Here is a 26,727-nt window from a genome sequence, read left to right on the forward strand (position 1 = left end):
TGGAGGGATACAGCTGCTCACACAGCGTCAAGCATGTCAGACAGAAAAACATCGTATGTAGGACCAAAATAAACATGATTTTTACAACATGAAGAAGAAGTACCTAAAGATGATCACGACAGCACATTACCCAGGAGAACTCATGGCCATTCATGAACCATTAACACAGAGAAAATTCTACAGTTGATTACTTAAGCCACTTTGTCCTTGATCATCCAGTTTTACGTGCACTGTACATGACTGTACTGAATATGCTATTTGATCTTGAAAGCTTTTATTGCTACCTGTGTAGTGGCGAGCGGCAGGTAGCCAGTGTTAAGAGCATGTGGGCCGTAACCGAAAGGTTTGCTAGATCGAATCCGCGGGCTGACAAGGTTCAAAAACATCTGTCGTTACTGCCCTGCTGAAACAAGGCAGTATAGCACCTGTTCCCTTGGTAGACGCATTATTGTAAATAAGAATTTGTCTTTACTGACTTGCCTAGTTAAGAATAAGGATAAAAAGATCTAATCAAAGATTGTAATACATGTTCACAAGAAAAGAGTAAGCTGTCGCTGTTATTTATTGACCCCTTTTCCCCATTTGACAGGTTGTGTAATATTTGAATGAATGAACTTGACTCTACTACGCAGGTGTCCTGGATCTATGAGCCGAAGGAGGGCGAGCGGCTCAACATCGCCGTGTACCACCCTACCTTTGGGGCAAGCTACCCCACATCTCCCCTGAAGGGGCGGGTCCGCTTCACGACGGAGCCCCCCCCCCTCAGCAACCCCTCCATCCAGATCACGGACGTCAAGATGACTGACGAGGGGAAATACATCTGTGAATACGCCACCTACCCCAGCGGCAACGAACAGGGCGTCACCTCCCTCGTCATGCTCGGTAGGACTGTCTGTGTGTGTTCTGTTTCCCTAGACTGTGTGTGTGTATCCATGTTCTATTATGTATCTGTGTAAGTGCTCTCGTGCCACCTCCGACCTCTACCCTGTCCATGCAGCTTAATTGCTATTAGAAGTGGTATTGTCAGATCAATTGTGTTTCTGTTAATGCGTTAGAATCATTGCTCTAACCTGGGCGCAGCTCCCCGCTCTCCCCTCTGGCGTTTATTGATCCGGCTGCTTGTCATGCTTGGTGTCGGCTCTTGTCCTGATTGCTCTACTCACATTCAACAGCCATATGGAGAGGGAGGGAACAAACAGTTAGTCTGTCTTGTTTTCGCCAGTCTAGTCGTTTATCAATATTGGTATTCATTAATTATTCTCTCTCTTCCCTTCATCAGCCAAACCCAGGAACTCTGCCTCCGGGGTAACAGTGATAGCCTCCACTGTCGCCGCGGGAGCCAAGCCAGTTGTCGTGGCCCGCTGTGAGTCGGCCGACGGTCGCCCTGCTGCCCAGATCGCATGGGTGACGGCTGTCAACGGCAACGCTACCTCCGCCTCTACGGCGGGCGCTGACAACACTGTGACGGTATCCAGCCAGTACATGCTGGTTCCCACAGCAGCAGACAATGGCAAAGACATCAGCTGTTTGGTGTCCCATCGAACCCAGGGGAAGCCTGAGAGCTTCCTGATGAAACTGGCCATCGAATGTAAGGCCACTGCACACACTGGTGCACACATGTATCACACACACACACACTTACTCATGCAGAGCGTATTCTCAGACCTTTTTAATGTTGTCATGAATATGCATCCGAATATAATAATTTTCTCTCTGTAGGAAGTCCCACTAATTAACCTCTCTCTCTCAGACCCCCCACAGGTGACCATCGTGGGCTATGATAATAACTGGTACATGGGTCGGACCAACGTGGCTCTGACCTGTCAGGCTACTGCCAACCCCATTCCTACCACCATCACATGGAAAACGTGAGTATCTATCCGTCGGCCGGTCTCTTTGTCAGTCTGTATCTCGGTCTCTCTCTCTCTCCTTCTTTAATTATCACTCTATCCACAGGCCACTATAAACCACAGATAGTATTGATAATAATGATCAACTCGACAGCCACTGGCCTCTTATCTTGATGATGGAGAAATGGTGTAACTTTCCATAGTGGAGTTTAACCCCAGTAGAAACAATAAGCCATGCAGTGTCCTAACTGGCTCCTCCATAATCACTTACTTGTATTACGTTTTTCTAGGTATGAAAAGGTCATTTGGAAGTAGGGAGATCTGGGCCAGGTTCCAATACTTATGTTTTCCACCCTCTCCTCCTCCTCTCCCTCTACCCCCAGTATGACTGGTCAGATGCCAGACACAGTGSAGATAAAAGAAAATGTGCTGACCGTGCTGAAAGTGGACGAGCAGGCCAACACAACCTTCGTCTGTGAGGTCAAGAACCGCCTGGGCACCGGCAAGGACCAGGTCACTGTTATGGTCCGAGGTGAGTCCACACACACCTGAAATGACTGTAATCATACACATGTGCATGCTATGCTACAAACACACCTGGACACACACCTGAAAACACACTTACTACACATGCAGGCATGCTGGGTCTCWCACACACACACACACACACAGAGGGTGTGGTGATGCTTGCCTGTAGTCAGGGAGAGAAGCATGCTCTGTCCCTGGGGTTAGTGGTTGGGGGGCAGTTTACTGGGCCTCTATTCCTCCGTTTGGGTTTTCCATCTATCCATCCTCTACCCTTTGAAACCTTATCACCCATCCCTCCTTGTTTGCATGCAACCCTCTCCTTCTGTTCATACCTATGGATCCTAGCTGTGATGTTTGACCTCTACTCGTCTGTTCATCTACTGGTAGAATGGATTGCATCATCATCAGAGACCGTTTCAGGTCTCCACACACTGGCAGGGTTTGTTTGAGTGTACAGTTTGCATTGGACTGGACTGATACTCAACCTTGCTATCTCCTTGTTGTGTACTGTGACTAGACAACCACTACACCACTTGAAAGAGATGTTTGGTCGACCGCGCCGTTTAAATAAATAACACTCCGTCCATCTATCCCCTCCACGAGTTCCACCTTGATCTCTCTCTCTCTCTCTCTCATAAAAAAATACATCCGCCCCCCTGATATGCACTTTACCTGAAGTCGTTTTGTGCTGCCACGGGGGAATGCAGGACAAATGGAGAAAAAGGGCAATTCACTAGTGAATGTTTTAAAAGCCACCACTCCTCTACCTCCCCGCTCCGTCCCTCACCTCCCCCGCTCCGTCCCTCACCTCCCCCGCTCCGTCCCTCACCTTCCCATGGTACTAATGTGTTCTCTCTGATGGGCCACTAGCATCTCTCTGGAACATAACGGACGTCCCCATGCAGTCCCACAGGGTTTTACAGGGCTGGGTATGGAGAAAGGGCTGGGTATGGGTACAGGGCAGGGTCTGGGGGGAGGGAGGTAGTGGGAGGAGGGGAGAAAAAGGGGTGATTGAACGAGTGAGATGGAGAGAGTGAGAAAGGGGAAGGCTTGGTAGAAGGTAGAGAGCGAAAGTGACTGCTTTTAGAATAAGGAGGGGGGTGAGAGGGGAACAGGATGCAGATGCCATTTTAAAACCCCTATGGGAATCTATGGCACTGCTTCTTCTCTACCACTATCACCCCCTCCATTTTCTCTCTCTGATTAGTGTGTGTGAGAGCGAGCAGGCTGACAGTGCTGTGAGTGTGTAGTGTAGTCTCTCTCTCTCTCTCTCTCTCTCTCTCCTCTCTGAGCGGATCAGTCGGCCTCTGCTGCTTCAGCTCCTGGCTGCTTCTCCTTAACTCCCTCTCTTCTGTCCTCCCTCTCCTCCCCCTCACCATCCTGTCTCCCATAAACTCTGCTGTCCTTTCCGGTCTCCCAGAATGATTTCCTGTCCTCCCTCTCTCTCCTCTGGTCCATCACCCCTAAATTCTTTCCTTCTTCCTCCCTCCCCATTCATCTGCTCTCTCCTGCTATAGGGAAAGGTGGATGCCTAGTCAGTTATACAACTGAATGCATTCAACTGAAATGTGACTTCCGCATTTAACCCAACCCTTCTGAATCAGAGAGGTGCGGGGGTCTGCCTTAATCGACATCCACGTCATCGGCCCCTGGGAACAGTGGGTTAACTGTCTTGCTCAGGAGCAGAACGACAGATTTTTACCATGTCAGCTCTACTCCCCTCCCTTGTCCTGTCATCTCCCTCCTCTCTTCTTTTCTCCTGTCATTCCCCCTCAGTGAGAAAGACAGTAAAAAGGGGGATGAATGAACTGAGTGCAGGCCCACACAGAGAAAGACTGAGACTGAGAGAGAGGTAGTGTGAATACAGATGGAGTGCTAATGCAGTGGAGCTGTGTCCAACCAGGGCTGACAGGGGCCGTGGCCGTGAAATGGCCAGCGTCTGGACCAGGCTAGAGCAGGCTCCTGTCCTGCTGCTGCTCCTGTCCTGCCCCCAGCTGTGTGACAACTGACGCAGAGAGCCCTGCCCAGGGTTACGAGCTGACCTGGGATCTGTCTGTTGTCTCTGCCCCTGGTCCGGTCCTCTGTCAGTGTTCCTATCAGACTCCTACAGCGCTGTACTGATCTGTGCTCAGTGGAGAGACATGCCGTTAGCCCTCTCTGTGACCCCCTCTCTCTGTCTCTCTCTCAAATACCAGCCCACAGCACTGAGGCAGTCTCCATTTCCCCTCTATCTCCCTCTCACCCTGTGTCTCTCATTCTTCCTCTCTCCACTCTCACCCCTCTCCCTCTCATCCCATTCTCTCTCTCTCCATCTCCCTTCCTTTCTCTCTCATACCGCTCTCTCATCCCCCTTACCCTATCTCTCTCTTTCATCCTGCTGAGCTGGTCTCCCCTTCTCTTAAATACCTGKTCTCTTAATCACTGCTTAGCTCCCCTGATTCTGCACTGGATCCTGCTCCGCCGCAGTTAGCTAACCCACTTTCTGCCATCACCACTGTCTCCAGAGCTGGTCTCTCCAATATTCCCATGCACTGGTGTCACATCAAAATCCTCCCCACCTGTTCAGACAAACCTTTGTCCTTTCCGTTTCCCCCATTCCCGTCCAAATCAGCCCCTCTTAATGAGTTAACCTGCATCCTTCCTATTTCWCATATTCCCCTGTAGTGGTGTCAACCCCCCTTCAGAGGATGCATCTCCTTCTTTCCTTTTTCCTCCGGTCTGTCAGTCAGTCTGTCTCTGGCCATGCGTACAGAGAAGAGCGACAGATCTAATGTAGTTTGTTCCTCTCCAGCCTCCAGGCCTGACTGCCCTCTGCCATCTCTCCACCCCTCAGTAAGAAATGATCAAGACCAGAGACCTGTATAAATGGTCTGATCCAGACCATTCAATAAGTCACATTCAGTACTGCTGCTAACTCACCATCTCTCTCTTTGTGAAGAAACCAACCAATCAGTCTTCTCCCATGATGTGATGTAATATATGCCCATGCACCACTGAGTGGTGTGTGTGTGTGTGTGTGTGTGTGTGTGCGTTGGGGGGCTGCTGCATGTATTTAGGAGGCGGGCGGCAGCAGGCTTTATATCCGCCCCATCTCTCTCATTACTTGCGGTTACTTGGAGCTTATGGTCGTGCATGATGCAATCTATAAAAAGCATAATTTTCCTCAGCCAGTGGTTTTTGTGCTTGAGCGATGCATAGTGTACTTTCTGGGGTTGTTTCTTTCTTTTTGGCCGGACAGCCCTGGGGGCCAACGAGCTCTGGGGCCCCATGCGCCTGTCTGACATAAATAATTGTGACAGTAACCCTCTAAAAAGTAATTAAGAATCTTTTTAATGTACTAGGAAGCTAAGCATTTGTTTCTTGGCCTTCAAGAATGTGACTGACCAAAGTGCCTCAGGCCTTGAAAAAGAAATGAACTGATTGAAAGTATAAGGGGATATCGGTGAACAAATGCCGTTGGCAAGGCTACGACGGCGCCAGTGCAGTGAGTGGAGCTTACTCAGGAGTTTAAAAAACGTATGTCGGATCGAGAGCCTAATGCTTCTTAAGTAGGTCTTTATGAGTTTTAGTTTAGAAAACGATCTCTCCACAGACGCGACAGTTACAGGAATGGTTATAAACAGCTTGATTGCCGTAGCAAGAGGGGAACTGGGCAGAAGGGAGTGGTGGTGCAGAACTGCTAGATTTAAAGCATCTTTATTTTAGCCTCTCGCATTCTCCTTAATTGCCGGACTCAACGGGTTACGGAAAGAGATGAACTGAATAGGAAGCTCTGGGACAGGTCGTCTGGATACTGGACAGCCAATAAGTTGGCAGATGCAAATAAATGTATCTTGAGCGGACAAAAGTCCTTGAGGGCTCAAACAAAAAAAGCYTGTTGTGATTTTGTTCATWCTGGTGAARCGTCATTTGAGTTGTGTGGTTGCAATATTAACAGTCCCTTATCTCTGGTWTATCTTGCTATGCACCATTCAAGACTAAGTTTAAATTGTGTGCAGCGCAATGGACATATAATGCACAATGTCACAGAAAAAACTGTCTGGGTTGTCAATACTCAGTATAGAACACAGTCGGGTCTGTAACCTGGACCTACAGGCCGTGGTGAGAACATTTGCACACAAAAATGCAATCCGACGCAGCCGCATACTGTAGCTACTATAGGCCTCTACATTAAGACTGGTTTTACACACAAAAACTTTCTATCCAAGCTGGGAGAGAGTGCGAGGAATGGCTCATGTCATGCAGGTTCAGCTAGGATATACAGGACAGTTGTATATCAAATGAAAACATCAATTGGTTGCTGATTAGTATGCTGTTGTATTAAACATGTATTTGACCATCTGCAATGTTTGAATTTCTAACTTTTAATTACTGAACAAGTAATGACTTTCTTGCCCCCTGACAGCAGTCTAAATGGACTCCCTACGACAACGTGTATAGCATCGTGAAATGTTAGGTTTAAAATGAGAAAATGACGACCAAATAAACATTTATCCATTAAGTAAAGCTATAGGCTTTCTGTGGTGCCAGGGCATGTAACCTATCATCGTTTTGATAGGCAGCTGCATAGACAATTTCAGCATCATGGACAGTGATTGGTTGTCTATACTTTGTGAGTGGCTCTCTGGCTGACGCATTTGATTTATATTTGGGGGGGGGGGGCTGACCTTGTGGGGGTGAGACCGAGGGAGATATGAGTGCATTTTTCATTGAGAGGATTGTGTACCGCTCTTCCCAAGGCGTTGTGCTCAGTGTGTTTACTGTCTGACTGGGAGAAGTGTCTCCCCTGTGTGTGTGTGTGTGTAAGGAAAGTTCTCAGGTGGGGAGATTTCCCACATCCTCACGAGGACAAAAGTTATTTTAAGCTTAAGGGTTAGGGAAAATTGGACTTTGAATGGAAATCCATTTTGTGTCCCCACAAGGATTGTAAAACATAAGGTGTGTGTGATCATGCTGGTGAGAGCTTGTCCCATGCTGTTTAAAATGCCAAACACCGTGGGAGAGGAAGCATTCCTTTACAGGAAGCTGTTTAGTGAAACCTTGGGACACAACACTGCTGTCCTCTCTACCTCTGCTACCTCTGCTAGCGCTTCTGCTGTCCTCTACTCACGCTCTGCTGTCCTCTGCTCGCACTCTGCTTCCTCTGCTCGCGCTCTGCTGTCCTCTGTTCGCGCTCTGCTGCTCGTCCTCTGCTCGCCTCTGCTTCCTCTGCTCCGCCTGCTTTCTCTGCTCCCTCTGCTGTCCCTCTCTCGCCTCTGCTGTCCTCTGCTCCGCTCTGCTTTCCTGCTGCTCGCGCTCTGCTGTCCTCTGCTCGCGCTCTGCTTCCTTGCTAGCGCTCTGCTGTCCTCTGCTCGCGCTCTGCTCCTCTACTCACGCTCTGCTTCCTCTGATAGCGCTCTGCTGTCCTTGCTCCTGCTGTCCTCTGCTCGCGCTCCTCGTCCTCTGCTCGCGCTCCTCGTCCTCTGCTCTAGCGTCCTCTGCCTAGCGCTTAAGCGTCCTCTGCTAGCGTCCTCTGCTCTAGCGTCCTCTGCTCTAGCGTCCTCCTGCCTCAGCGTCCTCCTCTCTCTAGCGTCCTCTGCTCTAGCGTCCTCTGCTCTAGCGTCCTCTGCTCCAGCGTCCTCTGCGCTAGCACTCAAGCGTACTCTGCGTGTACAGGTGAGCAGTGTGTGGAAAGACAAATGGAGAGAGGAGGGCTGAGGGGTTGGGGACATGGAGGAAGAATGGGAGAGGAAGTAGAGAGTGGTAGCAAATAACTAGCAATCTCACCAGCCGATGTGTCTGGAGTCATGAGCCTTGCAATATGACCAAACTGAGGGAAAACACACACACCGTCCGGGGCTTATACAACGGAGCTCAATTGGGTGTTCAGTAGCTAGGGGAGAGAGGGCAGACTGACTCTCCTGTTTTACATTATAGTAGCTTGAAGCAGGAGTTGTCATTCTACTGTCTTGCTCTGTCAGTCACCACCACCCGCATCCTCTTCTCCTTCATCCCTGYCTGCATCCCTCCATCCATTTATCATCCTCCTGTCCTGTCCTCCTGCATGGCCTCCACCTGTTCATCCAGAGGATGTCTTTTGTTTTTGCTCAGTCGTTCTGCTATTTTGTGGGTGAGGGGGCTGAGACTAAAGAGAACCTGCACACTGCCCTCACACTGTTTAGGAGAAGATGTCATTGGCACGTTGCCTTGATGTTGCAGAGACCTTGTTATAGTGTTGCTCTGACGTTTATTAGGGTGTTTGTGAGGGAATAGGGACAAGAGCAGCTCAGAGGGAGAGTAGGAAATTCCAGTGACGTTAAACACTGCTGTTAGAGCCTCAGCACGCACACTCCCACATGCAAAAACACATCACATGGAATACAGTGCAGACTGCTGACATCATCCAACCCCTCTTCTCTCCCTCTTGTCCTCTTTATTTCCCCTTTATTTCCCTCCATCTGCTTTCTTTCTCAATCTGCTTTCCTCCACCTGTCTCATCCTCTTCTCTCTGTCTCTCTCCTTTCCCTTCCCTCCTTCCCTTCCTACAGAACCCTCTGTGGTCCCCTCCAATGCAGGCGTGGTGGCAGGTGCTGTGATTGGCTCCCTTCTGGCCCTCCTCCTCGTCGCCGCCCTTATTGCCGTCCTGGTTACCCGGAGCCGCCGGCAACAGCATGGTTACCGCGGCAACCAAAACCCCAGCTCCTACGACATAAAGTCGCGCATCTTCGGTGGCGGCAAGAAGGGGAGCAAGAACGGGACGGGTGCTGGCYCCGGGGGCAACGGGGCGGACGGCAACAACAGCCCCATCTACGTCTACAAGGAGGGCTCCGCCCATGATGGCCTGGCTGCCAAGGCCAATCACCACGTGCCGCTACACCTGGGGGGGCATGGTGAGGGGGGGGTTGCCACGGCGCAGGACATCTTGCTGAGCGGTGAGCTGGACGAGGCGGAGCGGAGAAAGTTTGACCAACTGGAGGACGACGACGAGAGTTACGACCACTTTGGAAAGGGCGAGCCCATCCTGCAGCTCCGCCCACCACATGACCAGGACGGAATCATGGGCGGTTACCTTGACGACGACATGGAGTCTCTGCGCGACGGGTCGGTCATCTCACGGACTGCCGTGTACGTGTAGAAAGAACGGGCAGAGGAAGAGGAGGAGGAAGGGAAAGTGGGATGGAAGAAGGAAAGGATGAATGAAAATGTCCTCCTTCCAGAGGAGTTGGTGGTGTTTGGTTCTCCTCTGTTGGATCATTTGAAATATAATAACAACGACCAACAATGCAGCCCATAGAGAGAGCAAGATGAACTGGATGACGTGGCTGTGGGAGGGAATGTACAGAAACAAGATGGAGGACTGGTGTATTGATAAGACAAATCTTTTTCTCTGGTCCCAATATGAAAAGTGGATCACTTGGTATTTATCTACCAAAACAAAAGAAATCCTAAAACTATCTTCCTCACATTGCTGCTCTGTCTGTTGTGTTCCTCCTTTCCTTAGCTTAGGGACCTTGGAGATTGAAGCCTCCAGAGAGACACATTGCGTTAGGGACTTGTGGGTAAAATGGCATCTCCATGCAGCCGTTCCCTCGCTAGCTAGAGAAACTCCTCACGAAAATATTCACTCTTATCTCCACTAAACGCACAGTAGCAATGTAAGGGGTGTCACGATGATATCTGCTCCCTGCTATTCTCGTCTCTCTCCTGTGGGACAACGTTTGTTCCGGCTACAGTAGCCTTGTTTCTGCTGTATGTGGCAGTACTGGGGAAGGGAAGGGGAACTTTGGCAGCGGAAGTGGTCGATGTAGTTGTAGTTAAGTAGAATGTCAGACTCTCTCGTGTCTGTATGTTGCAGTAGGCCTCCTCTTTCTACCTCATTCTCTCTGCTATTGTGCCACCAACTGGAAGTATGCACAGAATTTAGTTTGGGACATTCTGAAATGATAAACAACTTACTGAAGGAGGGGTAGTCATCTAGATGAAGAGTACATGAAAGGGGGATTGATAGAGGGAACCATACAGCTGTTCTCATCTCTGGAGAGACGGGGAGAGAGGGATTAGGATGAATTGATAGAGSGAGAAAAAGGAAAGGCTCTCAAACAGCAGGGCTGTTCTCCCTCTCCTCTGTTTGATCCCTCTCTTCTTGTGGTGTTCCTGACARCTAAGAGTTTGATTGCTAATGAGCCATGAAGTCACCGCTCAGCTTAGCCCACGCACACCAAATGACCACCGCTTGGATGTTATGACGTGGACATTTTCTCTCTCTCCCCGTCTCCTCCCCCAGTCTTTCTCCATCACCTCTCTCTACCCTGTGTGTGTGTGTGATTTACACAGGGCTGTGTGGAGGTCAGGGATACAGGGAGAGCAGAMGGAGTATTACATGGCTCCCTCCCTACGTGTCAAACACCCCACTTACTGTACCCCCTTCCTCCTGCCAGACCTGACTCAGAAAGCCATGGTGGAGTCATGCCCTGCTCACTGTACATCTCAGCTTTCATAGGTTGGTTAGTCAGGTTATATAGAAATCCAAATACATGATGGCATATTTGCATCTGTAGCCAATTAAGATATAAATTAAGTCAAATGCATTGATTGATTCTGTGCATACACATGACCTATTATAGGACCTATATTGACTAGCAGAGGTCTGGGTATAATCCTTCATGATTCAGAGAGACCGGAGCCTGATAGTTTAGTGACTAATTTGTCTTTCTAACAAGAKAGGGCTGTTCAAGCCAATATCACCATGTACAACTATTATACATCACTAGAGGCAAACAGATGACCACTGGAAGGCTATGACCAGCTGTCTTCCTGAAGAGCCTTAGTTTCCTACCCTCAATAGCCCAGATCTGAATCAATCCCTGAACGATTCCTATCTCATGACTCCCCTGTGATTCATCGTGTTCCCTGGTTAATCAGTGGGGTTTCCTTGGCTGCCCTGACCAGGCGAGGCACCTGATTGGCCCATTAAGCCTGGGTCTGTTTCTGGGTCACGGCCAGCCAAAGGTCATGGGGTCACAGAGAAACGCACATATTACACACACAGTGTTCCAGGATGACGTTAACTCTTGTGGTGGCTGTTGACCTTGGTGTGGGGGAGAGAAAGGGACAGAGAGGGGGGAGACTGGGAGGAAGGGATAGATACTGACCCACTGCGACTCGCCTAACCATCAGCACTTGATAACACGATAGCCTAAGTCTGTCAGTCCTCAGTATAGGCCGAAACTCTGGCTTACATAAACATTATAGATACAGTACACATGCAGGGAGCAGGGCTCTACAGTGCAACCATTTTACTTTCATATGCGCCTAAGTATTTTGCTTGGCAAAATGGAATCTTTATTTTGGAGCACCGGTGCGCCTAGACAAATTTAGAATTCTAGCTTTATTACCTCAAATATTTTTCACTGTGCTCCTAAATTTCTTTGTGTGCGCCTACATTTTTCAACTTAGCCACACACGTGCTCCTAAAAAAGGTCAGCGTAGAGGCCTGTAGTGAACTACTTATAATGACCACTAAGAAACACGTATCTCCAATCTTTGCACTTGTGTGTAACACCAAAACAGGATATGCCCACGAGTTATATTTGTATGAAGGTGATAAAGTGTGTCTGGAGAAATATTGATAATGTCCTTAAGTGTGAAGTGAAGAGGGAGGGAAGGGAGAAAGTTGTATGTATATTTTGGTGTGAGGTATCTGTATACTATATATGTACGGATCTTTATTTTTCTTGTCGAACTCCTGTGGAAAAAATGTGGATATTGATCAGTGTAAATTATTGCTGTATAGTCAATGGTGTCATGTGGAACTCACTTCCTAGTTTGGCCAAGGTCAAAGTTCAATCAGAGCCAATAATACTGTACTCCGAATGTAACTGCTTGAATAGACAACCCTTCAATGAAAAGGTATAAGATGCACATCTTCAGCTATTAAATACTGGTGAGTCTAGTTCATCTCAAGAACAATAGTTGAAATGTTTTTCAGCCAGGTTGATAACTGAAATAACTGGACTGGCAGGTTCACTAAACTCAATCAACATACTTAAGATACCTGCTCCTTCACCCATAAACACACATACTATTTTTCAGATAGACTAGCTCCCACAGAGGCAGTGATCTGTGTGGTTTCTGAGTCAGCGCTGTGTGTGTGGCTCAGAGGCTTTGGGACATCTGTCAGTGCCACAGGGTGTGTAACCCGAATGGCCATTTCCTGCCCCCTCTGTCTCTTAGCATTTGGGAGTTAGAGGAAACATTACTGTACACTGTCCCCTGCAGCCTGATCTCACTCTCTCTCACTCACACACACACACACACACACACACACACACACACACACACACACACACACACACAGAAAGGGGTAACTAGTAGGAGAGACACTTCCCCAAACGCACACAAACACTTAGTGGTCCGAACTCTGTCAGAACATTCACAGACCCTTCTGTTCTTCAGAGAGTGGGAGAGAGCCACACACACACACTCCTCTTGCCCACTGTCAGGGATTTAAGGAACATGTGTTCTGAGAACACTTTCTGAGAATCATCTGTACTGTTGCTCTCTCTCTGTGAGGGCTGTGTTTTTAAAGCTTTCATAAAATAAATACCCAATTGGCCAATCTTTTACAACATTTATTTTTWATTTTTTTAAGTAAATGCTTTCTGGGAATCTACTTCTCTTGACCTCRGCTTGTACTGCCTGGCACAAAGGTTTTAAAATAAAAATGCTTTTAGAGAGTTGACGTAATGTTCCTGACCTGGAGCTAACACAGCGTTAGGTTATTTAGTTGTTGTTGATAATCCACATTCCTCCTTTGGCTCTAAACACTGATGACTAATCGAAGCCTTAACTTCCTTGTCGTCTCAATCGCTCCCCCCTGACGTGTACATAGTATAAATATATAAATACAGTATCTAGTGGAAAGAAAAATAAAGAATTACTAATTTATGGTGTCACATGTTCTATTTCTCAGCGCCAAGCATGAAGGATTTATTATCTTCTGTATCAATGCTTATTTTACAAGTCCTTATCTTTTTATCTCTTATTGCAGTGCTTTYTAATTTATGTTTTTGGAGTGCTTTATTTCTCGACTGCTTTGCTGTGACTACTACGCCAAAACAGGCTTAATGTGCTTTTACCGTGCACCATTCTGTACAGTGCACACTCAACAATCTTATCACAAAATTTGCTTTTTATTCACCGCTCTCTGAACTTGTTTGTTTTATTTTTTTWAAGAAACCTTTTAGAATTTGTCACTATTTGTCATGTCTTTCTATTTTGTTGTTTTTTTGTATTTGGTTGCAATTAAAATGTTCTTGATTTTTGAAACAATGACCTTGTTGCTCTGTATATGTACATAGAAGGAATATAAATAGTAATTTAATYTCGGTATCTGGGTATATTTATTATCAATGTTCTCTGTTAGCTAGTGTAACATGTTAGCATACCCTGGAGGGTGCTGAGTCTTGCTGTTTGTCTCGTTTCGGTTGTGATAAAACTGTTCATTGTCAAGAGTGCTGATAACGTACAGTATCTAGGCTATGGGAATCAACAGGAGAAGGGTAGCGAGGGAGAGAGGTGAAGTGTGTTCACTCACACACCCAAGCCCCTCCCCCTGTTTGTTTGATATGCATATGTCATCTGGTTGACTAAGGTGAACCCGCTGCCGTGGTAACGGGTAGTTTGGACAGAGTGGGAGAGTCAAGGAAACGTACAGATACAGTGTGTAATGGCTTAGGAATGTGGWGAGGCTTTAGTATTACCACATAGAGGGAGGGTTTGTTATCAGTTGGGGAATGTGCATGCTGGCTGAAACTAAGTAATTAGACCAGCTCTCAAGGGCTGCATTCTTTGAACCCTCTGACTCAACCAGACTGGTTTGGTCAAAAAAGTGGGAGGAGACGCGTGCTTGCATGCGCCCATCATTTTATCACTGTAAAACCGTGTGACCTTCACTCCCCACAGTAATACAGTGCAGAGATGAAGTCGAAATGGATTCATTGTGTGAAGGTTTGAATGTTTTTCTGCCCTGTAGTTCAGCAGAACCAATTTGGTTCTTTAGGTCCGTATCTTCCCTGTGTCTCGACGCATTGCACAGGTCTGTGTGTGTCGTCTATAGGGTTTTTCCGTCGATGCTCAAACTATTTATTCGGAGTCCAGACAGCCATCTGGCTCCACTAATTGCTTTGAGTTTGAGGCTGGCAAAATCAAAAGGCGACTCGCTCGCTCGCTCGCTCTCTCTGCGCTCCTGCTGAATGCTAAAGGCTTCCTTTCACCACGAACGGAAATGTGGCATCAATTAAAACGCCTGAGAGGAATACAAGCACACTGTGTTGCGCTCGACACAAATATTTGAACGTCCCTCTAGTTTAAGAGCAGTGACCCCTTAAACCAAAACCTGGCTGTTCAACCAAAAACCACAACCTAGATTTGAAGCCAAACTGACAGTGCGGGGCCAAGCTCTCAATGTTGTTCCAATCCCTGTTTCTAACGCTAGTGCTGTAACAGTCAGTGTCAATCCCTGTTCTAACGTAGTGCTGTACCAGTCCAGTGTCAATCCCTGTTCTAACGTAGTGCTGTACCAGTCCAGTGTCAATCCGCTGTAGTTATATTGTAGTGATGCCCGGGGCACTGTCATGGTGGCCCTGTTCTGGCTCCCTGTGATGGGAGGATGAGGCAGACATTGTTTTTGTGTGTCTGTCGGACTCGGTTAGGAATCATCGTATGTGTTTCTGTGTTTGTTCACGGCAGCGTGTACTATAACAGCATGTCAGTGTTTAGACACCAGCAAAGTGGGACAGTTTGTTTCCGTGTCTGGTATGATGGCCTGAGGGGGGTGCCGTGTGTGTGGTGGTGGTATTCGAGTGAGGAGACGTGTGTGGACATCTGAGTGGGTAGACGCGTATCTGCGTGTACGCCTGTTTACCCTGCAGCATTCAAAGTATATACTGTCCATGGCTTCTAATTGTCTGAGCTACTGTCCAGTCCATACAGTAGTGTATAGATTAACACACAGCCTTAACACACACTTTAAACTGTTCTAGTCTGCTGATGGATGGATAGAAGCKGTTTAACCTCTCACCCTTAGGCTCCAGGCCTGACTCAACAATCCCAGAGTGTGATAGCTGGCCTGATGAGTGAATCACAGTATGATGTATTGATGGGCTGACCCATGAGGGCGTCTCTTCAATGACCTATATGAYTAGCCAGCCTGGTTCTGACCTTGTTTTAATGGGAGGTGAAACTCCTTTTGGCCTCATCACATGCTTTGTGTAGATTCTGTTTTGACTTTCTCCAATCCAGAGCCACAGACTTATTGTGTATTCATAGTTTATTTATTTTTTGCAGTTTCTTTTTCTTTTTTTATCAAATCCTGTATATGAGCCGGGTGCTGCACACCAATGACAATATTTGACATCTTACAGAGCACTTTTCCCATGTGCTGTAATTGATCTTCTACTCCCTGCTGTTTGCATAATGATGGCTTCTCCTGGCCTAGCCTGGGTACCTGACTGTCTGCATTATATCTGCATTCCACACTATTACTCTGTTGTTGTGTCAATGTCAAGTACACTAAAGCAGAACACACTGGAACTCTTGAGACTACTCTTTAGCATAACAGACACAGGAAATGGTATTGTTCACCTATCAGTAAGTCATAATGTTGACTCTTCYAGTTTTATTAAGCTACATTTTGTGTGCGCACACACACTCTCTCACACACACTCAACCCCTGCCTTGTGTGGGGGGGATGCCCCTGTATCCCCTAGCGTCCCAAGGAGATTACTCTTCCTCTCCTGATGCTGACTGGGCTTGAGCTGACGGCAGACAGGGAGCAGGGGATTGTGGGTAGCAGGGCTCCCAGGGGTGGTGCATGGTTGGCCCACTGCCACCAGAGCAGAGGGGGTATCTGACAGGGTTGGGGTGGGAGTAGAGGGTGGGTAGTTGGATAAATGTAAATCCAGTTGAATGCACCTTCACCATTGAACAGAAGCGGTGTTTTGGAAGGAGGACGTGGGAGGGAAGCGGGGGGGGGGTTTGGTAGAGGGGATGGGTTTCAGTATAGTTAGGAGGTGCAGGAGGACTGTGGAGGAAGAAGCGGGGGGGGGGTTGTACGCAGGGATGGGTTCAGTATAGTGTAGGAGGTGATGAAGGGTGTTTGGGAAGGAGGGACTGTGGAGGAGAAGCGGGGGTTTGTAGAGGATGGGTTCAGTATAGTGTAGGGAAGGTGATGAGGGTGTTGGGAGAACTGTGGAGGAGAAGCGGGGGGTTTGTAGAGGATGGGTTTCAGTATGTGTAGGAGGGATGAAGGGTGTTTGGGAGGAGGACTTGTGGGAGGAGAAGCGGGGGGGGGGTTGTAGAGGATGGGTTCAGTATAGTGTAGGAGGTGATGAAGGGTGTTGGGAGGAGGACTGTGGGAGGAGAAGCGGGGGCGGTTGTTAGGGGATGGGTTCAGTATAGTTGTAGGAGGTGATGAAGGGTGTTTTGGGAGGAGGACTGTGGAGGAAGAAGCTGGGGGTTTGTTAGAGGGAATGGGTTTCCATATAAGTTGTAGGAGGTGATTGAGGGTGTTTGGAGGAGGGGACTTGTGGAGGAGAAGCGGCGGGGGGGGTTGTAGAGTGCATGGTTCAGTGTAGGAGGTATGAAGAGTTGTGCGGAGGAGGACTGTTGGGGAGAAGCGGCGCGGGTTGTAGAGGGATGGTTCATCGTATAAAGTGTGGTTATTTGGGTGAGGAGAGGAACGGGCGGGAGTAGGATTAGAAGAGGGGGGCATGGGTATAAGTTCAGCTGATTCCTTGAGATCAGCTGTGTGTGTTACTCTCTCTGTCTATGTCCCACTCCATGGTGCGAGTTACCTTCAACACCACCTGCAAAAACAGACCGGCCCCAGCCGCAGAATGAAATTGGTGATGTCGTGTGTGTGTGTTGTGTTGATGTGTCGTGTGTGTGCTGTGTGGGGGGTTTGTTGTGTGTGTGTGTTGTGGTTGTGTCGTGTCGGTTGTGTGTGTGTGGTTTGCGCAAGCTCCCATGCTGTGATGTAACCTGCAGAACTTAACCTCTCCCTGATAGACCACGAATAATAAATGACCATTTTCAGGGCTGCTGTTAGCATTTGCCAGACTGACCACCCAGTCTGCTGTAGTCGGATTCTTTATCCAAATGAGAATGTTACTCCTTGCTCCGCTCTTAAGAATAGAATATGTGTGGTTTGGCTCCGGGCGCTCTGTTACATGATCAGATGCACTGGCTGCTTAATTCACCGTCTCAACAGTGCTCTCAATCGTGCTCTCACCACCACACACACACAGACACCACACGACACAACAACCGAACCGTCAAGAGAAGAGCGAAACAGAAATACTCTGGGCTCTAGGTTGCGTTCAGAATAAGTCGTATACCAATTTTATTGCGACTCTTGTCAGGTTCTAGAGTGAATCAACTCTCAGAGTCGTCTTTGTGGACTGTGTACATGCGTCCTCTCCTACCGGATATGAGATTGCTGTGTTTTCTCTCTGAGCAGTCCGGAGGATTTGTCCAGTGGACTTGGGGTCTCGTCCTCTGTAGGTGTGAAGTCTATTTCTGTTTCTTGTGTTTGACATTCCAAATTGAGTCAGCCGTTGCCCGGAAGTACTGTGAACAACTTCAACACAGCTATGTCGTTGTGTGAGGGCAACTTCTCTTGACACTTCTACACACACACTCTGTATTATCTCTCCATTCATCCTCTCTATCAAACATCCATTCTCCATCCTCTATCTCTCTGCTCACTCTCACCTCTTCTATTCTGTCCCTCTTCTTTGACCTTATTCTCCCTCTTTCACTCTCATCCACAGTACGAAGTGGAGACATGATGGTGGGAATCTGACAACCAATCCCTCGCTCCTCCGTTCGCACTGCTCAGAATACGACTCTCTTCTTCCCCTTAATCTGTTCTCCTCTGTTTTCTCTGATCTTGGTTACCACAGGAGACTGACAACCCCACCGGACATGTTGCTGCATGCCCAATTCAGATCGCAATCTATTCTGTGTAATAAAGGAGTCCTTACCCTTTCCACTTATTGAGCTTCTCTGTTGCAAGCCAGACGTTGTCTAGAGGGCAGAACAGAGGGGAGCTGAAGGTATTGAACTGTGTGGTGTATCTACCTGTCTGCTGAGTCTTAGCCTACCTGCTGAGCCCTGCTCTTAACACACTGCAGGGCCACAGTGACAGGTGCACAGTGACAGGTGCACAGTGACAGGGCCACCGTGACAGGTGCACAGTGACAGGGGCACAAATATGGTGCTGTGGGTCGGCTCCATGGAGAGGCCTGATTCATGTCCATGTGCAGAGGAGTGTCTGACACGAGAGCAGTGTGTGTGACATACGAGAGCAATGAGCAGCCTGGGCCTTAGTCACACACACACACACACACACACACACACACACACACACACACACACACAGAGCAATATTAGAGCTCTCATCTTTACCACCTATGGCTCCTTGGGCGTAGCAGCACTATATTGGTTTAGCTGTACTTTAGTGTGTGTCTGGTCTGGGAGTCTCTAGTCTTCTATCATCTGTAGCCCCATGCCTCTATTCTACAATTTATCTCTGTATTACAGGGCCTGTCTATGAGCTTTTCTCCTGTCCTTTATCCTCCATAGGCCCACACCAAGGATGTGGCCAAAATGGATCCCTATGTGGTGTCCCAAATTCCCTATGTAGTGCACTYCTTTAGACTAGAAATGGMCTCTGGTCAAACGTAMTGCACTACATAGGGAATAGGTTGTGATTTGGGACACAGGCATGTGATGTATGGAGCTGTTCTATATCTGTTTCTGTGCTACATGGTCAGTCTAGTGTCTGAGGTTTTCTCTGCGTGCGTAGTCTATCACGTCTGTGGCCAGGTTGTCTGTGGTCGTTTATCCTGCTTAGGGCCCTCTACACTGCTGCTGTCCCGGTGTGGTAATATCTCTTTTATATCAGTCTCTCTCAGTTCTCCTCTTCCCTAGTCAATCACTGTTCATAGTGTGTCTGTGGAACAATGCATTGGGTTGCCTTCTGTAGTGTGTGTTTGTAGGAGTGTGAAGTTGGGCTGTGTGTGTTTACCAGAGTGTGTGTGGCTTTGACACTGCATGGCTACTGGTGTAATGTGATGTACCTTTTGTAGCATGTGTGGTTCACGTACATATGTGTGACAATTTATGTGGTTGGAGGATTTTCTAGAATGTGTGTGCGCGGCTACTGCTGTATTCAATGTGTGTATCTGCTCTGTATGTGTAGGCAGTCTATTTGACTTGATGAGCCAGGCTTTGTATTAGGCAGGTTGAGCTGCAGGGGGAATTTTGTAACAGTTGACCGGTTTCACGGAGTCATTTGTGTGGAGGAGAGAGCGGAAAAAGAGAACGATGGGAGGGAGGCAGGGAGAAGGGGCACAAGTGGTTTTAAGGGTGATCGGTGAGAGACGAGTGCTGTTGAAAAGCAATGGAGGAGAAAAAGCGAGAGGGGAAAAGAGAAGAGCCAGAGGGAGCAGAGATGACACTGCCTCCATCATTCCTTCTCTCCCTCCCTCCTTTATTCCTTCCCTCCTTCCTTGTCCTTCATCCATGGGCCCTGAGCCTGTCTGTAGTGTATAGCCCCACTCCTCATTACGCTCTCTCAACCTTAAAGGTCACAGGCATGATGGGATGGAGGAGGGCTTTTAAAATGCAACAAGAAAAGCTCCTTTATGTAACTGCTGCTGGAGCTTTGTCAGGGAGTTGTGTGTGTGGGTTGATAGTAATGTGTTGAACTCTCTGCTTACATCATACTAACATCCACACAGACTAGTTTCACTGGGCTCTCTACAGCTTGAGGTGCTGTACAATAACCCGGCCTATAGCCTGTCTCTGAGGCTAAGTCTCCATGCCTGTCCCCTATAGCTCTGGCTGTCCTGTCCACCCTGTGTCCCCTGTCCCCTATTGCCCCTGTCTCCTTCACTGGCTCCCCAGTATTCACTATCCACCATCCTCTGTTCTCTCACTCCATCCCTCCTGTCTCTATTTGTGGTAGTAATGTTTTTGTACAGTGATGACAACCAGGGTCATAGCTAGCCTGCCACCACGTCCAGCAGTGGAGCTGCGAGACACACACACACTGCCGTTTGGTGACATTTTACAGCAAAATGATTCATCCATGTTGACATTCAGCTCTATGAATAATATTCATGATCCATACAGCATAAGCATGTTACACACAAGCGTGTATACACACACACACACACACACGCTTCTGCAGGCGGTGGGGAGAGCACACAGTATGCATATACACAAGTTACTGGTCACTAGAGATGTTCTTCCACTATACAATGGATAGACTGTAGATGTGTAGTCCGACCTGTAGATGTGTAGTCCGGACTTTACCCCCCCAGGGTTTTATTTCATTCATAGTTTTAATCAGACAGACATTTTGGAATTAATATTTCAGTCAAATTTTTCTCTGTTTTCAGTAACACCCTTTTCCTTCAGGCATTGGACCTGTGTGAAGTCTGGTATGATGACAGCCGTTTTTGAAAAGAGCTGAAGGTTTATTGTTGTGTATTGAAAAGAGAACAAATGAGTTGGAGTGAGTGAAGATAATGCGATGATGGGTTTCGGTGCAGGTGAACATTCCTTGGTGTCATATAGCAGAGGGTGAAGGGAGAGTGTCTTTCTGTCAAACGGGTTGGTGGCATTTCATTTGTGACAGTGGACACTGTTGTCTATGGCATGTATGCTAAGTCAACCAGCCTAATATTGCTTAATGGTCTACAGACTGGTGTGTTTCACAGAGGAAGTGGTTGATCTAGACATTTCAGTCACCTGCTAGAGTCAACTCTGTCACCTTCTAGACAGTTCTGTCACCTGCTACCAGGGGTGGGCAATTCCAGTCCTTGAGGGCCTGATTGCACCAGTTTTGTTCCAGCTAACACACCTGACTCCAATAATCACCTAATCATGATCTTCAGTTTAGAATGCAATTTGATTAATCAGCTGTGTTTGCTAGGGATGGAGAAAGTGTGACACCAATCAGGCCCTCGAGGACTGGAGTTGCCCCCCCTTTGCTAGACACCTCTGTCACCTGCTCGACAGCTCTGTCATCTACAGGAAACACTGATGGTCCTGATACAGGTGTCTCAGAGACCGGTGTGTGTTGTTCACCTCCAGTTGAGCTGGTAGAGCAGAGACAGAGGGACCTGATACAGGTGTGTCTGTGTCTAGAAGAAAGATGAGTATGTGTCACCTAGAGTAGACACATCTATCTGATACACATCTATCTGATATTGCCGTGTGTGTCACCTGCAGGAAGTGTTGAACATCAACAAGCCATTGATAGATTACACAGAGAACAATGCCAGTATCTGCTCCTGTTCAGGTGACTGCTATTGTGTACACAGCAGGGTTGGGATCAATTCAGTTTCAATGCAGTCAATCCAGGAAGTGAACTGAAATTCAAGAACTGCAAACTTCTCATAGAAAGTAAATGGAAACTTTTCAATGATTGAATTGAAATGGAAGTTTCCCCAGCCCTGGTACACAGACCAAAAGAAAGTTGAGCGTTGTGAGATGTTGAGAACAGACAGAATACCGACCCAGGCGAAGACAGTTGGAGTAGAAAGGAAGTCACTGCCCATCTAGGTGTGTAATAGCTGCTATTTCTGCCTCATCCTTCACAATGAGTAGTCTCCATTCCCTTAGCAGCAGATCAAAAACACTCACATCAGCTCTGTTCCATCCTTCTGACTCTGTGTTGTTACACAGGTACCTTTCTTCTCCACACACACTCCTGTCTCTCCGTGTGTGTGTTCCCTCTCCTCTCGCCGTGTCTAACGCAGTCTGACACACACTTGTGCAGAAGCGTACACACACACACTACTTCAGGAGGATTGGGCTGGTGTAAAGCTGCCAAGAAATCAATCCTCTTCTCCCTTCTTCCACTCTCTTCTGTCCTCTGAGCTTTGTATTAAATATGTAGAGCCCTGTGCTGTGCTGGGTGTTTAAGGGCTAGTGTAGTGTGGACCAGTATAAGAGGCTGAGGGTATGTAGTGTGTCTCTTTAGGGAACACTGATATAACTCCCCTCAACACAGCTCTCAATGACGTGTGTGTATACATAAGCACTTACAATAAGGAGTGTAGTGTTACTGTAGACACAAACACACACAATGACTTAGTGTGCTCTGGTGAACACTTAAATTGACTGGTATGCACCACTGACTGATGTCTACAGTAAAACGATCATAATGTGAAAAACAACCAGCAGCGTTGCAGTTTGACACGCACACCTGTGCACCTGGCACCCACTACCATACTCCGTCATAAGGCACTTCAATATTTTGTCTTGCTCATTCACCCTCTGAATGACACATGTCTCGAGGCTTTAAAGTCCTTTTTAACSTGTCTCCTCCACTTCATCTACTCTGATTTGAAGTGGATTTAACAGGTGACATCAATAAGTGACCATAGATTTCCCCTGGATTCAGCTGGTCAGTCTGTCATGGAAAGAGCGGGTGTTCCTAATGTTTTGCACACTCTGTGTATGTGTGTCTTTCTGTATTGTGTTGACTGTCATGTTGAGCGTCGTCATAGCGTGCCACCAGTGTTTGTGTCATGTCTTTCACGCAGGGCTGGCCTGCTGCTCCACACTGCATCAAGTGTCCTTCACTGCTACCTATTGATTACCTCACACACTCTGTTCCTCGCCCACTGCAATTTATTTATGTCCACTCACCCACTTTATACTTTGCTGTTGCTATTGAACTGTCTATCTCTGACACCACACACACACACACACAGAGGTGGGAGAGATGGAGGAGCATGATATAGTTAACTGTATATTGAGATTCTGATGAATTGTGACATAAAAAGTATTATCTGAGAGAGACAGACTTGATGCAGTGTGTTAGATGCTGTAGGAAGGATCATTATGTGCTCATGGGGTTGTCTGTCTGGAGGATATTGTCGGGGATGCCTTTTGATACATGTACAGCAGTTTGATATTCTTCATCTGTGACATGCGGGGGTGGGTGTGCATGTGTAAATGTGACTAGCATCCATATGCATGCATTGTGTGTGTGTCTGTCATCCTGTATGATTGTGTTTTTGTAACACACTAAATGTGTGCATGCTTTTGTAGTATGCTATGTGTAATGTTGGTGTTAAGGACAGACACTGTGAAGAACACACGTCTATAGCAACACCATAGTAGGTGGTAATGACTTCCATCACAGGAGGCTCATAATAATGGCCGGAACGGAGCAATTGGAATGACATCAAACAACTGGAGACCGTGTTTGATACCCTTCCACTGTTGCCGCTCCAGTCATTACCACAAGCCTGTCCTCCCCAATGAAGGTGCCACCAACCTCCTGTGACTTCCATATATGATCAGCACAAGGCTCCCACAACCTCGAACACCTCCCAGGGAACACAGTAGATGTAGACGTGAGAGGAACTATATATAACTGTGGTTCTGGTTTGCATTGTGATTCCACACCCATATGCCCACAGGCCCATTAGATGTCCATGCAAATAACGTGTGCATAATTGAATGTGTATGTTACTTGCAATGTAACCCTGCAAAATCAACAACAAACTAAACCTAGTCACGGTAGCTCGCCACATAACGATAAGTCCTTTTTTTCGACATGCAAAATCTTACCCTCATTGCTTATTCTATTCCATTGTTTTTATGCCCAATAGTTCACCATGGCAGAGGAGAATTGTCTTAATGAGAGTTTAAATCCAAATGCAGAGCTAGAGCCGGGCCTGTGCCGTTCTGGCTCTGCAGAATCTCTTGAGGGGCTTCGGATGAAAGGGGGAGAGAATGCAACTGGAAAGCGGGGCCATTACGGCTCCCCGTTCAGTTAATCAGTCTCTTATTCGAGGTAGTCTACGGGAGATGGCCCCCCAATTAGCCGTCTGCTGTGGCCGAGAGGATACATCTCAGTAGCCTGAAGTCATCTCCTCTCTTTCCTCCATCTCTACTGACGTTGAACAAATATAGCTATAAGTGATATTGAATTCTAGCAAGGCATCCTCCTCGATATTGCTTTGACCTAACACAGCCTAACCTGAGACCAGCACATTGTTAGTACAGGAAACCCTAGTGGACATGTTAGTTTGTCTCACCTCAATCCCCTCTCAGTAGGAGGCTGCGCTCTGGGCTGGGATCCCTCTGCATGGCGGAGTAGTGCTCCAGTAGTTAATGAAGTGGATGTTCTCCCAGGCAGAAGGTCACAGGGCAGGTAAACAGACCAATGGGTGACAGACCAGGCCCCAGGGAGGGAGGCGGAGGTTAGGGACAGTTCACATTATGACACACTAGCTAACAGGTGACCTGGGTTCTTATAGTACAACTCCTAGTTATCCGGACTGGACTGTGTGTGTGGCACATGTACTTGTGTGTGCATGCCTTGTTATGGACCTGCCAGCTGCAACCTGTGTATGTTCTCTCTGTTGCTGGGATGAACAGCTATTTGGTGTTGGTGTGTGTTGCCTTTGGACTACTACAGCCTGTCTAGTCCTATTCCTACCCCTATTAAACCTCAGCTGGACTGGAAAGCTACATTTGGGTAATGCAGCAGGCCTGCTCCATGCTGGCTGGACCCAGCCACCTCTGTTCCAGTGTAAAGTGCACTGTACATATTGACGCAGAGACAGCYAGAGGGGAGCCTCGACCTTGTCAGAGAGAGAGGGTATGAGGGTTGGAGAGATACCCTGCCTTCTCCCAGGGTGCCTGTCGGTGCCTTAATGCACCATGGCAGGGAGCACACGGTCTCCCTGCAGAGAGAGGGGGAGATCAACGTCAAACACTCACACACCCACACTCAATTGTATGCATACACACTGTCTTTCCTGCTGTTACACACACACATACACAGACACACACAGACACAGGCTTGGTGTCCCTGACATCCGTTTAATCCCAGACAGTGTAAATGCATGGGGCCAGCTCTGGAGTCACCCTAGATTAATACTGGGCCTGTCTGACAGACTACAGCTTCAGTACAGCACCAGGCCCAGGCAGGCAGGCAACAGCAGGAGACTATAGGCAACAGCAGTCCACATAGTACTACTGTAGTAGTGTTGATGGTAGTTGGTAGTTATATTGTGTATAGTGTGTTTATTATTAGCAGCAGTAATATAAGACTAGCATACTTGAAGAGGCAGTTTCCAAAGTGATCTGAATTCCTCTCCATCACCCCGTCTCTCCCATTCATGCGCTCTCCTCTATCACTGTATGCCCCTGTCCTTCTCTCCCTCTCCCTCCCACACACACCTCCAATCTGTGTGATTATGTATGCGGCGCCTGGTTACCAGGATACAGGGTCGCTAGGGAGCGAGGTGTGTTTGTGTTGGGCTGAATGGATGTTGGTAATGTACCACTGTTAAGCCTTTAGGATCTAAGGGCTAGACTTCTCCTCTCCCTGACTGAGCAATGGGATTACTTCAGCTCTCTCTTCATCCTCATCTTTATCTCTATCAGTGCTGATCAATCCGTCTAGACCTAATCTGTAACCTCATCCGGGCTCAATGTAACCGTGTTTGTCTCATGTTGATGCTCAAACACAAAAAAACAATACAGGTGGATTTTATGATCAGCAGCAATAGGATTGTTTGGCCAATGAATGACCCTTTAATCTGTTTGGGTCAATTACTTTTATAGCTGAGGTATAATAAATATATAGCTCTGGGAGCAGAGATGGCACACAGGCGTGTGTGAGGGCAGGGAGGGTAATAAAACAGGCTTATCTCTGCTCGTTAGGAGATTAAAGATGCGGAGCTGGAGACGCTACAGATTTGGGCTGACATATTAAGGAGAGATAAACGAGCGTTTCCCAAACGAAGGCAGCAGTGGAGGATAGCAGGTTGGGAGAAGGGAGAGGCAGGGATAAGTGCAGCATAGTGTGGCTAGGCCAGGTCAGCCAGCCCGAGGTCACATGAGTCATATGGGCCTGTATGGTTGACTGGGGAAGCATGTTAACCTTAATCCCAGTTGGGAGAGGCAGACTGGTATCACCGAGAGGGGTAAGCAGGCAGGCCGCACCGAGAGAGGTAAGCAGGCAGGCAGAGCGAGATGTTACTCTGTTTCCTGATCAGCCAGTCTCTCAGACCGGAAAATCCCCCAGCAATCATCTAGAGGCTGCTTAATTATGCACCAGCTATCTTATGCAGCAGTGCTCTAGTGTTGTAGAACTTTGGCAGTATTGGCAGTATTTTTTTTTATATTTTAAAACTCTAGCAGTATTTTAGACCATACCTCACATTGAGAATACAGGTAGAATCCTTGAATACACCAAGAGTGGATAAAGTCTGCCTCAATCTGTGGGTGGGGGTGTGAGTGAGTGGGAGGGTATGGGGGTGTGAGT

At 47.7% G+C, this 26,727-nt stretch overlaps 1 protein-coding gene across 2 annotated transcripts in view; it reads left to right on the plus strand.

Annotated features, from left to right (window-relative positions):
- Positions 1-553: 553 nt before the first annotated feature.
- The window catches only part of si:ch73-22o12.1 (nectin-2), a 31,419-nt gene continuing 5,245 nt past the window's right edge, over positions 554-26,727 (plus strand). Inside the window, exons 1-5 of one of the 2 annotated variants that reach the window (XM_023988864.2) lie at positions 554-882; positions 1,280-1,588; positions 1,751-1,868; positions 2,234-2,382; positions 8,906-13,688. In XM_023988864.2, coding sequence (XP_023844632.1) covers positions 606-882; positions 1,280-1,588; positions 1,751-1,868; positions 2,234-2,382; positions 8,906-9,492 — 1,440 coding nt within the window. In that variant the 5' untranslated portion in view covers positions 554-605 and the 3' untranslated portion in view covers positions 9,493-13,688. Of the gene's footprint in view, positions 883-1,279; positions 1,589-1,750; positions 1,869-2,233; positions 2,383-8,905; positions 13,689-26,727 lie in introns of those variants that run through there. The other variant, XM_023988865.2, reaches the window with a different exon arrangement.

Source organism: Salvelinus sp. IW2-2015, linkage group LG6.1, assembly GCF_002910315.2.
Source record: "Salvelinus sp. IW2-2015 linkage group LG6.1, ASM291031v2, whole genome shotgun sequence".
NCBI lineage: Eukaryota > Metazoa > Chordata > Actinopteri > Salmoniformes > Salmonidae > Salvelinus > Salvelinus sp. IW2-2015.